We start from the raw sequence: 17,948 nt of genomic DNA on the forward strand, positions 1-17,948 counted from the left end.
TTTCAGGGGGGGGGGGGGACGTAATGTAGCATGTAGTGCAGGGGATCACCTTCACTACAGTAGCAATCTCAACAGGGCTTATTTTCAGGGGAGGGCTTATTTTAGAGGAATCTTACACAGTAAGGGGAGGGCTTATTTTTGGGATAGGTCTTATTATCGGGGAAACACGGTATAAGTCTCTAAATGGCTAGAATTCAATCCAGCAAAATCCCACTTTACTTGCCATTACACAGAGTGAGTTGGGTTCAAGGTGTGGGGAATGATCACAGCAGTATGGCAAGGATGAAAATACAACTAAGGATGGGGAGGGAATAGGAAGGAAGAGTGTGTAGTTGGGAGTCAGTAGAAAGGGAACCAAGAGAATAATTTCAGTTAAGCTTGAAGAGAAGAGAGGCAAGTGTCAAACAATGCAAAGAGTTCCAAAAGGATGTAGGCTTATAAAATCCCATTTGACTGAAATTAAGAGATTACTACAATGTGATCCTTTATTTGAAATAAAATTTATTGATATTACGTTATTTTACATCACCAAAATTTTCTTCAGGGCCACACACCCCTCCTAGAGACATCTATATCACATTTTTAAAGAAAGAGAAAAAAATAAGAATTAATACATTGAAGAAAATCTGAATATATGAGAAATACAGCACTCCCATGGACCTCCTCCTCCATCTGCAAAGGAGCTGGATAGGGGGGCCTTCCCAAGGTTTTAAAATATTCACTTTTAGTTATTTTATGGCTGTTTTTCTATTTATATTGTTATAGTCTTTGGGAATACTGTTTTCTTGGTTCTACTAATTGCAACCTCCATCAGTTCATGTAGATCTTTCCACACTTCTCTGTATTCCTCATATTTATCATTTCTTGAAGAATAGTAATATTGTATGGCATTAAGGTACCACAAATAATTAATTCCTTAAAAGTGTTGAGATAGGCAAAAAAGAGATAAAACTATACCTATTTGCTAACATTATGATGGTTTGCTGAGAAATTCCTGGAGAATCTTCTAAAATACTAATTGATCAGGAAGGTTGCAGGCTACAAATAAACCCTCAACAATGAACAACATTTCTTTAAAATAACAATAAAATCTAGGCAAAAATAACAGAAAGGAAAATCCTATTTCAGAGAACTAAAAAATGCCTCAAGTATTTGGATATATCAAAGCATGCAAAATACTTATCTGTATTAAATTTAAAATGCTTGAAAAGTTTCTGTACAAACAAATCCAATATAACTAAGATTAAGAGGGAAGTAGAAAATTGGGAAAGAATTTTTACAACCACTGTCTCTGATAAAGATCTCATTTCTAAAACATACAGAGAATTGAGTCAAATCTGTAAGAATACAAATCATTCCCTAATTGATAAATGGTCAAATGACATAAACAGGCAATTTTCAGAGGAAGAAATTAAAGATATCTAGAATCATATGAAAAAATGCTCTAAATCACTATTGATTAGAGAAATGCAAATCAAAACAGCTCTCAGGTACCATATCTCACAGGTCAGATTGGCTAAGATGACAAAACAGGAAAATGACAAATCCTGGAGAGGATGTGGGCAAATAAGAACACTAATGCATTGTTAGTGGAGTTGTGAACTGATTCAACCATTCTGGAAAGCAATCTGGAACTATGCCCAAAGGGCTATAAATAATTTCATACCCTTTGACCCAGCAATACCACTTCTAGGGTTATATCCCAAAGAGATCATAGAAGTGGGAGGAAAATCCATATGTACAAAAATGTTTATAGCAGTTCTTTTTGTGGTGGCAAAGAATTGGAAATTAAAGGGATGCCCGTCAACTGGGGAATAGCTAAACAAGTTGTGGTATATGCATGTAATGGAATACTATTATGCTATAAGAAATGAGGAGCAGATGAACTTCATATTTACCTGGAGAAGCTTATATGAACTGATGCTGAGTGAGCAGAGCATAACCAGGAGAAATTTGTACACAATTACAGACACAACATATGTGTGACAACCAACTTTGATGGACTGGACTCTTCTCAGCAATACAGGGTTATGAAACAACTCCAAAAGACTTATGATGGAGAGAGACATCTACATTCGGAGAAAGAACTAGAAAGAACAGAGTTTGAATGCAGATTGAAGCAAACTACCTGCTCTCTTTCTTTTTCTTGTTTTGTCTTGTTTCCTCTTTCCCATTCTTCATTCCATACATGACAATCCTTCTTTATAACCTGACTAATGTCTAATGTGAAAGTATTTGCAGATCCTATACTTGACTGCATGCCACCATGGTGGGGAGGGGGAAGGAGAGGGCAGGGGAAAAAATTTCAAACTCAAAGGATTGTGGAACTGAATCTTACAAACGAAAAGTAAACAAACAAATTAATAAAGACCAAAAAAATTTTTTTAATAAAAAAATGCCTCCTTAAAGAAATAAAGAACACCTTAAATAACTAAAGGAATATTCCCTGCTCATAACTGGGCTGTGCCAATATAATAAAATTGACTATACTAGAAAAGTCAATTATAGTTTTAATGCCATTGACAAACATACTATAAAGTATCAAAGTATTTATATATTAATATTTGTATAATATTTGCATAATGAATTATTGATGTTTATATTGATTAATTATATATTAATAAAATATTAAACAAATTAATATTTATATATAATTTATATATAAATATATTTATATCAAAATATTTCTAGAAATCAATGAAATAAGTAACAAGATTCATTTGAAAAAATAATAGATTGAGATTATCAAGGAAATAGTGAAAAGAGGTAGTAACAAAGAGGAATGCACTTCTAGTTCTGAGACAGTATTATAAAGCAGCAAACATCAAAACTATACAGTATTAGTAAAATGAAATAAAAAATAAAGAGACAGATCATTGGAAAAGACTAGATAAGGGTGAATAAGAAACAACTGGAGTAGAAATCCAGTAAAGATTAGGAAAAGATTAGGAAAGAGCTTTTTATTTCATTTTTAAAAAAACTATGGGGGTGGGGGGCGGCTAGGTGGCACAGTGAGTAGAGCACCCGGCCTGGAGTCAGGAGGACCTGAGTTCGGATCTAGCCTCAGACACTTAACACACACACACAAATACTAGCCGTGTGACCTTGGGCAAGTTACTTAACCCCAACTGCCCTCCAAAAAGCAAAAAAAAACAAAAAACCCTATGGGGACAACTAAAAATCAATCTGACAGAAACTGGGCTTAGACCAACAGTTTACACTATATTCCTTAATACATTACAAACAGACATGGGACTTTATCTTAAAAATCATAACATAAAATCAGAAGAGAAGCAGATCATGTATCTTTCCCAGGTATGGGAAGGAGAAAAATTCTTATTCCACAAGGGATATAGGCATTTACAAAGTAAGACACATGATTATAAAAAGCTGACAGATTTCTACACAAAATTTATGTATCCAGGATGATAAGGGAAGCAAGTGAATAGGAAAATATATTTGTATCAAAATTCTCTGTATTTTTAACCAAGATATATATGTATGTATGTGAATATATACATACACACATATATACACATGTTTGTGTATATACACATATACAAGTTTATTTTTGTATACACATATATCTTCTATATAAATAGATCTGTTAATTGCTGATAAAACACAAAAGATATTCTCCAGTAGATAAATCATCAAAGGATATGGACAAAACGTTCTAAAAAGTGCCTTTTGCCTTCTGAGCCAATCTATCATTTTTTCAATGTACTACATTGTTTGATCAATTCAAATTTTAAGTTATGAAAGTGAAGTTTATATTTTCTTCCATTCATTTCTAGTATTGGGATTTCCCCCCAATTTTGTATTTTTCCTTCTTCTTCTGTAAACATGGAACTATACCTCTCCATTCATTTTAGGGCATCCCTATTCCCCCCAGCTCACTTCCCTTCATCCTCAAGTCCCCACACTCCAACCCCTTCTTTTTTTTGCCACTTTTCTCTGGTTCAGGAAGGTTTCCTTAATTTATTTGTTCCATTACTACTTTTTTTTTTATCAAGTTATCTAATCCTTGCAGTCTAATTTTCTCTCAGTTGAAAAGTCATGTTAGCTCTATTTCCTTATTCCCTTTCAACTTACATTTGTTAGATTTTTTTTGTTCAATGACTTTTTCTAGAAAGTATTTATTTCCCTTTTTTTTATATTTCTCTTCCCTTTCTGTCTTTCTATTTCTACGCTATTATTTCCTGATTAATGGCTTTTAAACTTCTTGCTTCATTAGTGTGTGTATTCCTAAACACATTAATTCTTCTGAAGTACCTATTTTCTAGTTCTCTCTTCCAAATAATTTATATTTTATTGCCTTTTTTATCTTGTCCCCTGTTTCTCCCCCTTTTGTGCAGTGCCTCAATTTCAGAAATACCAACTTAATTCAAGTGATGAGAAGATATTGCCCCATGGTTAGAATTTTCCTACGTCCTTAATCATGCAAATCAGTATTAAACCACCTTGTGATCAATTTTTCCACATTTGTCATTAAAAATATTCTCTCTGGCTCCATGTCCTCCCACTTTTCTGAGTGTCTACTGCCCCAAGGAGGTCTGATACTCCTTATCCTGGGCAGTATGTTGTTTGTAGAGATACAGAACCAAAAGGTACTATTATCTCTAATCTTCAAATCCCAGCAAAATACATTCATTCTAAGGTTGTCTCCTTTGGAAAATTTATCTTTCCCTTCCAAGGGAATCTTCTTCAATTGGATACCTTTTTTCCTTGTTCAGATAATTGTAGAAAGAAATCCCTTAAATGATCTGTTATTATTGCTGTAAATCACTTTGCATTATCCCCCAGTTTCCCCTACTATCTTTTTTTTGGGGGGGGGGGAAGGGGGAGGTAATTTACTTCATTACCTATGTCTTCCCTGTTTACTGTATTTTTTTATTTTTATTTCTGTTGGCTGGGATATTTACAAAGCAAATAATCTGCTCATTATGTATACTTTTCTTTACAGGAATTCTCCAAATTTCTCTTTTTAACTGAATATCTATCCTTTGATCACTGATGATTAAGTTGATTTACAGGTCTTGTTACCTTGGATTTCACCTCTTTTGCTCTTCGGAATACATTATTCCATTTCTCCCTATAGTTTCTGGTAGCTATAAAATAGTCTTGCATTATTTGAATGTTCTTTCCTGTTATATTTGAATGTCTTTCTCTAGGTCATTTGGAGAATTTGTCATCTTTGGAATTACTATGTTTGACCACCGATTGCTCTGAAGCTTACACCAGTCAGTTTTGTTTTGTTTTTCCTTTGGGATGACCTCTGGATTCTTTTTACTGGCATTTTGTTTTCTATGATTATAGGTTCTAGACAGTTTCTGGTAATATTACATGCATTAAAATGTTCGTGGTGTTTTAAAAAAATTTTTTTAACTCTTCTGGGAAACCAATAATTCTAAGTTGTCTCCACACATTCAGAAGTCTTTGAGATCAATGTTTTGCTGGTATAGGGATTATGTTTGCTAATGTAGAGATCATTAGGCATTGATTCATTTTACTTTGCCTTGAAATATTTATTCATAGATATCAGGATGAATTTAGGTAGAGTCCATATTCCTTTCTGTTATTAATTATCTTCAATGCTAATTTATCTGCTTGTGCTCAAGGTCTCTGGTTTTTCTTATCCTTGAGAATATTGGTAATTTTTGTCTTTTTTCCTTATAACAATTACTATCAATCATTTTCTGACTCCTCCTTCTTTCATGGAGGTTTCCCCATGGGCTGTACAACAAAGCTACTAAAATGCATCCTGTGCAGAAAAATTCATGTTTTATTGGCTTTAATCTCTTTCTCAATTTATTTCTGGAGATAAAAAAACTGTTTTTATTTGAATGCTAATTATTGTTACTGTTGCTCAGTCTTTAAGTTGTGTCCAACTCTTCATGACCCCATGAACCATACTTTCCACGGGCTTTTCTTCGCAAAAATACTTAAGTGCTTTGCCATTTCCTTCTACAGTGGAATAAGGCAAACAGAGGTTAAGCAACTTAGTTGGGTCACATGGTTAGTGACTAATTGTCTGAGACCACATCTGAACTCAGGTCCTTCTGACTCCAAGCCCTGTAACCTGCATGCTGGTCACCCTTTGTTTTTCAGGCCTGGTGGAACCCCACACACATATTTATGCACTCTACCAGAATACCACTTTATATCCTATTTATATGCTATGCCAGTCTACCACTATTCCTCTGTTCCACAGTTCTTATCAACAATGTAGCAACACACAACTCTGCCATTTCCATGTAACCACAGAGCAAGATTCTAAACTCTGGGTTTCTAGGATGCCATGAGGTGTGGGGGTACAGTTGAGTTCTGTTGCAAGTCCATGCATAGTCCTGCTTGAATGTGGCAGGTTTGGGGAGAAAGGATGCTATGTGAGCATATTATAGAGTATGAATTCAACTTTTCTGTTGTTAACTCATCAACAACCTCTTTAGGGTTCTTGTTACAAATTGAAATAAATTTACATCTTCAGCATAATTAAAATTTTGGAGAGTTTTAATGTTATAACCACCATTTTGTGAACCTTCCCCATCTCTCCAGTCTTGGGTAAAGTTCACTTAGGAGACCTGCCCGAACGCACCAACAAAGCCCACCCGCTTGCCTGAACCTGACAAGAAAGCCCGCCAAGTCAAACACCCTGCCTAAGAGACCTGCCCAAACTGTCCAGCCTCCCCCACCCTTTTTGCTTAGTACTCAGAATAGACTTGGGAACTTTCCAGTGGGGCAAGAAATGGATTACTGAGCAACAAACTGATGGGGCAACAAATGGATTGCTGGGCAACGAAGTGATTGCAATGTTTGGCTTCTGTATTTTTTGACTTCCGTAATAACTGACTTTTTGTAGTTTTTGCCTTTATAAATCCCAGACACATACTTCTTGGGGCTGCTTGATTTGGGTACATGGCCTCTGCAGTCACTAGCTGAATAAACTCTACTTCTAAAATTATTAAGGTCTCACTCGCTGTCACTTGTCAGTTCAATATTAAAAGGTCATGAACATCAGAAAAGTGTCTAATCTTCCATGTTATTGGTCATGGGACCCAGAAATTTACAATATGATCTTAATACATACTCCATAAAGAGTCAAAACAAAGAGAATTACAGAACAATGAATTTTGATGAAAATTTTTAAATAAAATATTAACAAAGAGACTACAGCAATATATAACAAAAATCATACTGTGTGATCACATTGGACTTACATCAACAATAAAATGTTGGCTCAATGTTAGGACAATTGTCAACATATTATTAACACATATTAGTAACAATTTTAAAAACCATACGACGACATCAATAGATGCATAAATAACTTCTGAAAATATACAACAATAATTAATGTATTCAGCATAATACTAATCAAACTACCAAAGGATAACTTCATATTTAGAGAAAATAACAACAAAATGCACTTGGAGGAACAAAACATCAAGAATCTTAATGGAAATAGTAGGGAAAAAAATGGGAAGGAAAGAGCACCTAACGGTAGCAGATTTATAACTATGCTAACAAAGCAGTATTTATCAAACTAAATTGATGCTAAGAAATACAAAGGATAGTTAGTGTAACAGATTAGTTTCACAATATACAGAAGCAAATAAGTATAGTAGCCTTGTGATTGATAAAATTTAAAGATCCTCTTTTTAAGGTAAGAATTTATTGTTGTTCTGTTATTTTGGTAATGCCCAACTCTCCATGACTCCATTTGAAGTTTTCCTGACAAAGATACTGGAGTGGTTTTCCAATTCCTTTTCCAGATCATTTTATAGATGAGGAAACTGAGCAAACAGGGTGAAGTGACTTGCCCAAGGTCACACAGCTAGTGTTTGAGGCCAGATTTGAACTCAGGTCTTCCTGATTCCTGAATCAGAACTCTATCCAATGTGCTACCAAGATGCCCAAAGGTAAGAATTTAGTATCTGACAAAAACTGTTAGGACAACTAGAAAGCAGCCCAGCAGAAACTTAGTATAGACTAACACTTCATGCCATATACTAAGGTAAGTTCAAAAAAAGATACATGACTTAAAAATAAAAATTAACATCAGAAACAAAAGGAACAAAGACGAAAATACCTTTAAAATTTCTAACTGGAGGAAAATTTCAAGACCAAATGATGAAGAAGATAATAGAAAATGAAACAGACAATTTTGATTATTTTTGCACAAACAAAACCAAAGCAACTAAAATTAGAAGAAACTAGACTACTGTCAAATCAACCTATGTGCCTATTAAAGATGTAGACTAGTCTTTACTTGCAATCTGAAACATCACCACAATGAAGTAAACCAAGAACACTGAATAAGGAAAACATCAGGGATCTGAGTTCATTTTAGGTGCCTGTGAAATGAACACAAAGAATTCCATAAATATTGAACCCAAGATCTATCCTACAATGAACCAAAATCTCTGGTTTGGTTTCTTAATTATAATTTTCCAGATTTTAGATGGGTTGCTAGTTGGCACAATGGATAGAGTTTCAGGCCTGGAGTTAAGAAGACCTAGGTTCAAATCTAAATTCAGACTCTTACTAGCTGTGTGACTCCCAGCAAGTCATTTACACCTATTTGTGCCTCAGGTTACCCATCTGTAAAAGGAGCTAGAGAAGGAAACAGCAAACCACTCCTGCATCTTTGTCAAGAAAATCCTAAATGGGATCATGAAGTCATGACTGAACAACAACAAAAAGATGTTAGACTTCTTAGTCAAAGTTTAATGTTGACCCTCATTTCATAACTAGATTACCCCAACTTTAGGGACAGAAGTCCTGTTATGGTAGGATTTGGTACCTATTACTAGGAATATTCCTAGATAGCTTCAACATTCACCCTGTGCTTCTTAGCAACACTACATAAGGTCCTTATATCCACAGTTCTTTGTAAGTTTTGAAATATTTTTATACTTTCTGTCAATTATTATAGGAAAATTAATTCATTCATGATGACTAAAGCAGATTATCACCTTGGTTGAGTTATTCTTTTTTTAGTATACCTGACTTATTAGTTAGATTTGTTCCATCAAACTAAAAAAGAGCGTCTTAAAATTCTTAAGCATGACTATCTCCTTTTCAAAATCACACAAGCCATCAACATCATTATTTCTATTCGTTTCATTACTATTCTTTATTAAATGAACATTGTCATTGACTATAGGATCTTCAGAAATCCCTTCCTAGTTTTTAACTGAGATTTTATCTATCTTAGTTTACAGATAAAAGGTCTTTCTTACAATTTTCCTGCCCTGATCTTTTGTAGAATATTGTGTAAAATGGAACTAAGGATACTGAAGACAAGAAGTATTAGACAGACTTTGTCTCTACAATTGGCAAGATATATTTCCCATTTTCTTATGGGAAGCACACTCTTTTTGCTCCTCAGCTAATATATTATTTGCTTTTTTTGCTTTTTGGAGGGGGTATTGCTGGGCAATTGGGGCTAAGCAACTTGTCCAAGATCACACAGCTAGTAAGTGTTAAGTGTCTCAGGCCGAATTTGAACTCCAGTCCTCCTGACTCCAGGGCCTGTGCTCTATTCACTGCGCCACCTAGATGCCCCTATTATTTTCTTTTACACACTTTTAGTTACAAGTTTTGAATACTTTATTAAATACTTAAACATATAATTGGCCTATGCTAAAAGAGGTCATGAATGTTTTCATCTTTTGATAAATAAATATGTAATGCCTCCTGTTTGAAAAAGAAAGTCTGTGTTATGCTCATATCTAGGAGATGGGGCCTTACCAGTAATTAATTTAAAAATTAATCTAAATTTAAATTAATTTAAAAGTTAATAATAGTGATTATAACCAATAATTATGCAATGTATCCAGTCCTACCACCTTCCAGTATTGCAGAAATGCCAGTTTTAGCACCTCCCTAGGTGAAATTTCTGTCATTCATTACATTAATGATGCATAAATTTTTTCTCATTTCATCCAATTTGCAATTTCATTGTGCTAGGCTTCTTGAGACTACAGACATCCAGAAATTTTCCACATCTTCCTGCTTTTCTTCCTTTCTTCTTTGCCTTCCTTTTGTTTCTTCCTCTTTTCAAACCTCTATAATAAAGTTTTTTTTATTAATGTTTGTTTATTTTTTTTCTTTGCTTTTGCTCTGTATAAACTTTAACCTAGGGCATATAGGTAGCACAGTGAATACAGCATAAGTCTTAAAGCGTCAGGAAGACCTAAATTCAAATGCTTTAAATGCTAGCTATAATTAACTTTTTTTCAATTTTTTATTAAACTAGTATGAAATTGTTGATATGCTTTTGTTTTTCTGATTTCTTTCCATATTTCATTTTGTTGCATTAATTAGGATAATTTGAAGTTCAAGTTTTCTATTGCATGTACCAATGAAACGTTGACACAATCTTCCAAAACCATTCTGCAGAGGTTTTACAGCTCTGCTGTGATTATATGTGACACCTGTGCTTAGGGATATTATTTTTTGGCTTCATCATTCTTCCCATGGTTCTTACCAATGCAATGGATACTGCATAGTTAACTATGTGCATATCCTTTTTTTCACTTTCTGTCAAATATTATAGAAGAATGAATTCACTCATGATAATTATAGCAAATGCTAGCTTTCGTGAGTTGATATGCTAGATGGATTCATGTCATCAAACTGAAAAAAAAATCTTTAGAGAATTCCAGTCTAAATATACCTAATTTTCAAAATCATTTAAAAATCTCAGTATTAATTTTGTCATTCGTATATTTATAATATCTAGAGTTTGCATTAAGTGGAGATTTTCAATGACTTCAGGGTCTCTAACTTTTTCCTCTTCAAATTTTACTAGTTCCTCTATCTTCTTATTTCCCCTGATCTGGGCTTTAAGGTAGTATTTTTAAAAATAACTCCACTTCTGTGGCTAGAAATGTGTTTCTGTATGATTTAATGTTTAGTGTACCACTTGTTAAAATGCAAAGCCATATGAAACCTTTGCCTATAACTAGTTGCATCTGTTTTCAGTTTTGCTTTTGTACTTTATAGCATATTGTACTATACGCTGTATAACTTTATACTGTACAAATGTTTTCAAGTATTGAGTCCTCTTCATGTATCCACTTTCCTGGTCATCACCACCTGCCTTAAAACATTTCCAGTATGCAAATATTACAATTTTCTGACGCTTCTTGTCTTCCATATTAAGCAGTCCCTTAATGGCTCCATTTCTTAAATTCTAAGGACCAATTTCATCAAACTGGCTGAGTTGTTTACTCAGTCACTTGTATCATGAGAGCCCAATTTCCCAATGATTAAGGATTTACTGCTAGGCCTCCACAGCTACTGTAATGGTATGAAAGCTCACAGAATCTCCTTGTCTGGCATTCCTTTACTTTGTGGTTACCTAATCTTTTTCCTCCTCACAACCAAAACTTGGGACAGACTTTGATGGAGGTACGATTATTATTACTATCAGCAGTGGTAGCACCTTCCATATGTATGTATCTCTTCTCTATACCCACTGTTTCAACCTTAATACAGGTCCTTATTATTGCCTATATAGAATATTGCAAGAGTTTCCTTTAAAATTGCCTGTCTAAAACATTTACTTCATAAAATTCATCCTCCACACTCCAGCCAAAATAATTTTTTTAAATAAAGATCTAGTCCTATCACTATTATGATCAAAAAATGTTAATTGCTCTCTGTCTACTTAGCAAAGTTGAAATTTTATTACTTGGTATTCAAGATAATTTTCCAGTCTTCTTTAGTATTATTCTACTCTATCCTTCAGCAAACTAAATTATTCTCTGTCCTCTAAACCCCATCCCTGTTTCCATCCCCTGGATAAAAACAAAAAGACATACATTGTAAGCAACTGCCTTCATACCTCTGTGCATCTCATTTTTTATGAAGCAAAGGCTATCCTTCTGTTTAGTCACCTATTAAATTCCTATCCATTCTTTAAAACTTATGTGCACTTCCTCCATGAAGCCTTCCCTCCTTGGTAATAACCATTTCACTCAAACCTCACATGGCAGTTTCTGATTCATTGAACATCATGTATTAAGAAACAGCATGACATGGTACACAAAGAGCTGGCCTTGGAGTCAAGAAATGGGTTCAAATCCTTCCTCTAAAGTGACCCTGATTAAGTCACTTACCCTCTCAATGCCCCAGGCAATATTCTAAAGAGACAAATTGCAGAAGAAGATCTGCAACAACAGAAATCCATACTGGGAGGTCCTATGCCAATGAAAACACAGGTTAAGTACAAAAGAATTGTATTATAGTTGCTTTTGACAGTGATCTGCTCAAAGAAGGTAATTAATAAATTTGTTCAATTAATGAATGATATAAAGAAAAAAGCACAAGCATGAAAAACTCATAATTTTCCAGCTCTTTATATTCTCTCCATACCTTAGTCATGACTTGATAATAAAAAGGGGGCACTGAGTCATTAATCCATTTCTTAAGCACTCACCTTGCTCTAAAAGAGTGATTCAGGTACTCTCAAGAACTTGGCCTTAATGTAATAGAAATATATCTACACACTATGCATATTATGTATATGTGTGTATGTATACATTTAGGAGTGCATGTATGTATATGAATATAAGAACAATTAAGTGTATGTATGTATTCTTTCTCTATAAACAACATTGGAAGATTCTTTTTTTTAAATATACACTTAAGCAAGTTTGAGTAAACATATACATTTTCATCTGAACATACACAGAATAATTACCCAAATTTACGTCAATTTTATTAAGATTCTTTTGACTAAATTTATGTTAAAGCACAAATTTTAGATAAGTTTGAAAATTAAAAATAAAGTTTACTTGAATAAATATATGAAAATATAATTTTAATAATGTGAAAAAGAAAATGACAATATGATAAAAATTTGATGTAACTAATTTTTAATTTTTTTATAAGACATCTCACTAAGAATTTTTAAGATAAAAAGGAAATATAATGAGCAGGATTGAAAAATTTTGTTGTTGCTGCTTGCACTTGGTTTTTTTGTTCTCTTTAGTGTTATGGGAAATTTTAATGGACTTAAGAAATATATAATCTTAAAATTATCTAGTCCAGTGCAATCCAGTATTATTTATGAATTTAAACTATAAATGAAAAAAGTCAAAACACAGGGTTCTAAATATGTTTTTCAAACCATATTTTATTTGAAAATGCAACAGCTTTTATTTTTTAATGATTACATTTTAGGATGACTTATTTGAAGTCAGTTTCCTGCTTTGCAACATCAATTTTTAAAAAGCTGTGGGTCTTAAGTGAAGGAATATAAATGAATGTCAGTCCCTGCTGGTAGATTTGAATATATAACTTCTTATTGAAAGAAAATAATATGTAATGAAACTGCCTATAAGAAGTTAGACCTCAAACAAGAACCCAATGTCCATTTCCACCTCATACCTTCATTTTGCAATCAGTGTCATATTTTTCGTTTCTCCACCGTGTTTCCTGCTTCCTCAGGTTCTCCAGATCATTTAGCAAGTCACTGCAGCGTATACTTAATTCTTTATTTTCCTCCTCTAGCTCTTCGATAATTACTATGTTTTTCTCTTCCTTCTTCTGTACCCTCTCCTTAGTGTTCTACACACAGTACCATGAGGACCAGTAAACAAAACAAAAAACAATAACAACAAAAGTGAGAATTAATCAGAAAATATAAGGTATACAGTTTTACCCTTACATCAGCTTTCTATATTTGATGGCCAAGGTCACCTGTGTACTTTTGTTGGCCTCTTTTCATGCAGGTGGAAGGGTCATATTTTTTAACTGGATGACAGCTTTGATGAGCACACATTTGCAAAGAGCACATTAATTGATCAATCTGCCTTTGATGCTGTCCCCAGCTATTTTTGAGACCCATACAGACATATCCTCCCAGACCTGGGCTTTATCAATTAATAATGCTAGTCCCATCAGAATCTAATTACAAGAAGCCACATCTTCACACTCCTACTTTCTTTGCTCCATTTCCATCATTAACTATTTATTTGAAAGTTATAAAGCTTAGATTCTTAGCTTTAAAGCAGCTTTCCCAGAGTTTTGTGTGTAAGAAAACTCTATGATACAGGAAGGCCTAAGGCAATTTTTCCTCTAAGCTTGTCACTTTCTGTGCCACAAAGGCTGACAATGCTTAAAGAAGGACTTCAAAGCTATAATCCTATAAAACTACCTTACAAGTCAATATACCTTAAACTCTTGACTTTGATCTTTAAATTTCTTCTGTAAGTCACTCAATTCTTTCTTTAAGAAAACATTTTCTTCATCCACAGCAATTTTCTTTTTTATAAGGGTATTTATTTCCTGTTGTGATCCTGATTCTCTCTGTTGAAAAAAGTGAAAAGTACTTGTAAAGCCAATGTTATTACGAGAGTTTCCTCATCTTCCCAACTGTTCATAGCTAGGATAAGAAACTTTTAAAAATCACTTTCTGCAGATTATGAAAATGTCTCATATTCATGGAGTGCTTTTGAACAAGTAACTATCTTACCAATAAAACTGTACAACTATTCATTCTTAAACTTAAGGAAATTGAGATTCAGAATTCAAAATCATACTACTAGTGTCAAAACTAGTACTAAACATTGTGCCATATAGATTCTAAGTTGAGTGATCTACTTACCATACAATATGTCAACTAACATCTGAAATCTAACTTCCTTTGTTATAATAATATTTATTAAATTCAGTTATCCAATAAACAATAGCATTTAGAATCTATACTTTCATTTGATGACATGGGATGTGGCTGTGTGTTTGTGTGGAAAAGAATAGGTTGTTACAAGCTAAACAAGTCAATTATAGGTATCTGCTACTGATATTTTCAAGTAATTTAACGGTGGAGCTAGGGGGTTGACTCAGTGGACAAAGGTCTGCATCTAAAGCCAAAAAGACCTAAGTCCAAATCCAACCTCAAAAACCTCACTAGGTATTATATGACCCTGGGCAAGTCATTCAACCACTGTCTGCCTCAGTTTCCTCAACTATAAAGTGAGGGCTGTTGTAGGGATCAGTGAGAAAATATTTGTAAAGTTCTTGGAACATAGTAAGTGTTTAATAAAAGTTTATGTTGCCCCCTCCTTTCCCTCTCAATAACGCCAAATAAAATTAAAGGTATGTATATATTCAAGATCATGTGAAAGAGTTTGATGGAGGGGAAAAATCTTAATTATAACTTTTAATATAATGGATTAGAAAACAAAATTCATCCATCTTCAGCCAAGAAGCACACTTAAAAGAGAAAACAAGCACACCATTAAAGTCAGAAGGTGGTACACAAATGACTCTAAATCAGCAGAGCCCACAAAAGTAGTAGTGGAAACCATGAATTCAAATAAGAAAAAAAAACAGAATCTAGCAAAAGAGACAAAAAAATGAAGAGTAAATATAAAGGTATCACTTATCATGAAACAATTTTAATAAAACAACTGACTCTGCTTTAGCTAACTTTTTTCAAGGAAAAATTAACTAAAAGCTAAAAAATTTATATACAAAGAAAATAATTATGGATAACTTTAAAGTACCTTTCTCAGAATATGACAAATCAAACAAAAAAAAAAGCAAAGGATAAATCTGAAAAGAAAATTAGAAAAACATTACATAAACTATCATGATGATTAACAGGGAATCTTAGACACCATCAATACTTTTCAGCATCAGACAACACAATTGTCCAAAGCTCTTACTTTCTAGGGCACAAAAAACATAGTCTGGGGGGAGGAGCCAAGATGGGAGAGTAGAAGCACAACCTTCCCGCAGCTCCGGCTTCCACCTTCCCCAATCCATGTAAAAAGGGGATTCTAAACAAACTTTGGAGCTGCAGAACCCACAAAATGACACAGAGAAGCTAACCTCCCACTGAGGACAGCAGGGAAGGCCAGCAGGAATCCAGCACAGCGCTCTGGGAGGCAAGCCCAGCCCCACGCCAAGGCTTTAACTCCAGGGCGGGCCTCACCAGCCTCAGTCCAGAGGGGTACCAGATAAGCAGCAGCTGTGGCCCTTTCCAGATTTATCAACACATGGATGCGAAGGACAAAGTGAGAGGTCAGTGCAGTCTGGACTTTGGGAGCAGTAAGTGGGAGTGTGTGGCTTTTACCCCCGGGACGAGAAGCCACTGAGAGGCCAGCACAGCTAGCCAGTACTACGTGGCAGCTTCAGCTCCTGGCCTGTAGAGTGTAGGGGGACCAAGCACCAGTCTGAGGGGTAATCGCTCTTGCTTTAACCTGGTTGGATCTGGATTGCTGTCTAGGATGGAGGTCCTGGGGTGTGTGTCCAGCTTGCCAGAGCCTGTGGAGACATCAGAGAGGGCACCCATCTAATACCTCTGGCAGCTGAGAAAACCTCAGCGTTTGGGACGAAAGGTCCCTTGTCTGGTGGCAGAGTCCTAACATGGCAAAAAGCCCAAAAGTCAAATAATTGAGTGGCAAAATGAGCAGGCAAAAGAAACAAAGCAGACAGAAGATTCCAACATTAGACTCCTATTTTGGGGACAAAAAGGAGCAAAGCATGGAACAGGAGGAAAACAGTGAAGTCAGAACTCCTGCATCAAAAGCTTCAAAGGAAAATACAAGCTGGTTACAGGCCATAGAGGACCTTAAGAAGCAGATAAGAGAAGTGGAAGAAAAGTTGGGAAGAGAAATGAGAATGATGCAAGAAAATTATGAAATGAGAGTCAACAGACTGACTGAGGAAAATAATACCTTAAAAAACAGACTGACTCAAATGGCAAAGGAGGTTCAAAAAGGCAATGAGGAGAAGAATCCCTTAAAAAGCCGAATTTGCCAGATGGAAAAAGAATCTCAAAAGCTCAATGAGAAGAATCATTGCTTCAGAATTAGACTGAAGAAAATGGAAGCTAATGACTTTATGAGAAATCAAGATGCCGTTAAACAGATCAACACAAATGAAAGAATAGAAGGCAATGTGAAATATCTCATGGGAAAAACCACTGACCTGGAAAACAGATCCAGGAGAGAGAATTTGCCCTGATGTTTTAGTACCAGAGGGCAAAACAGAGGTTGAAAGAATCCACCGATCACCTCCTAAAAAAGATCCCAAAAAGAAAACTCCTAGGAATATTATAGCCAGGTTCCAGAATTCCCAGATTAAGGAGAGAATAATACAAGCAGCCAGGAAGAAACAATTTGAATATTGTGGAAACACAATCAGGATAACCCAGGATCTGGCAGCTTCTACACTGAGGGATCAAAGGGCTTGGAATATGATATTCCGGAGGGCAAAGGAGCTGGGATTAAAACCAAGACTCACCTACCCAGCAAAACTGAGTATCATGTTTCAGGGGAAATTATGGTCATTCAGTGGAATAGAGGACTTTCAAGCACTCTTGCTGAAAAAACCAGAGTTGAATAGAAAATTTGACATTCAGATACAAGAAGCAAGAGAAGCATGAGAAGGTAAACAGCGAAAAGAAATCATAAGGAACTTATCAAAGTTGAACTTTTAACATTCCTACATGGAAAAACAATAATTGTAACCGATGAAACTTTTCTCAGTAGTTGAAGGGATTAGAAATATATATGTGTGTGTGTGTGTGTGTGTCTACATATGGAGGTATATGGGCATATGAATACATATGTTAATGTGTGTATATATGTTTACAGGTATACATAGATAGAGGGCACATGACCAATTTAACAGGGTGGGATGATACTTAAAAGGTTAAATTAAGAGGTGAGAGGAATATAATGAGAGGAGATGGGGAGAGACAGATTGGGGTAAACTATCTCATACAGAAGAGGCAAGGGAAAATGGTTACAATGGGGGGGAAGAATAGGAAGGCAAAAGGGAATGGTTCAACCTTATTCGCATTGAATCTGGCTTGAGGAGGGAGTGAAATACACACTAAATAGGGTATCTCCCCCTCCAGGAGAGTAGGGGGGGAAGGGGATGAGAGGGGGGAAGATGGAAGGGAGGGCAGGCTGGGGGGG

At 35.0% G+C, this 17,948-nt stretch overlaps 1 protein-coding gene across 1 annotated transcript in view; it reads right to left on the reverse strand.

Annotated features, from left to right (window-relative positions):
• Positions 1 to 17,948, reverse strand: part of CNTLN (centlein) — a 492,075-nt gene that overhangs the window by 329,418 nt on the left and 144,709 nt on the right. The window contains exons 5-6 of the mRNA XM_069090553.1: positions 14,191 to 14,325; positions 13,405 to 13,584 (exon numbers count right to left, since the gene is read on the reverse strand). Of these exons, the coding sequence (XP_068946654.1) occupies positions 13,405 to 13,584; positions 14,191 to 14,325 (315 nt within the window). The remainder of the gene's footprint in view (positions 1 to 13,404; positions 13,585 to 14,190; positions 14,326 to 17,948) is intronic.

Source organism: Petaurus breviceps, unplaced genomic scaffold, assembly GCF_028583685.1.
Source record: "Petaurus breviceps papuanus isolate PSGF00001 unplaced genomic scaffold, PetGlider_PUasm1.0 187, whole genome shotgun sequence".
Taxonomy (NCBI): Eukaryota; Metazoa; Chordata; class Mammalia; order Diprotodontia; family Petauridae; genus Petaurus; species Petaurus breviceps.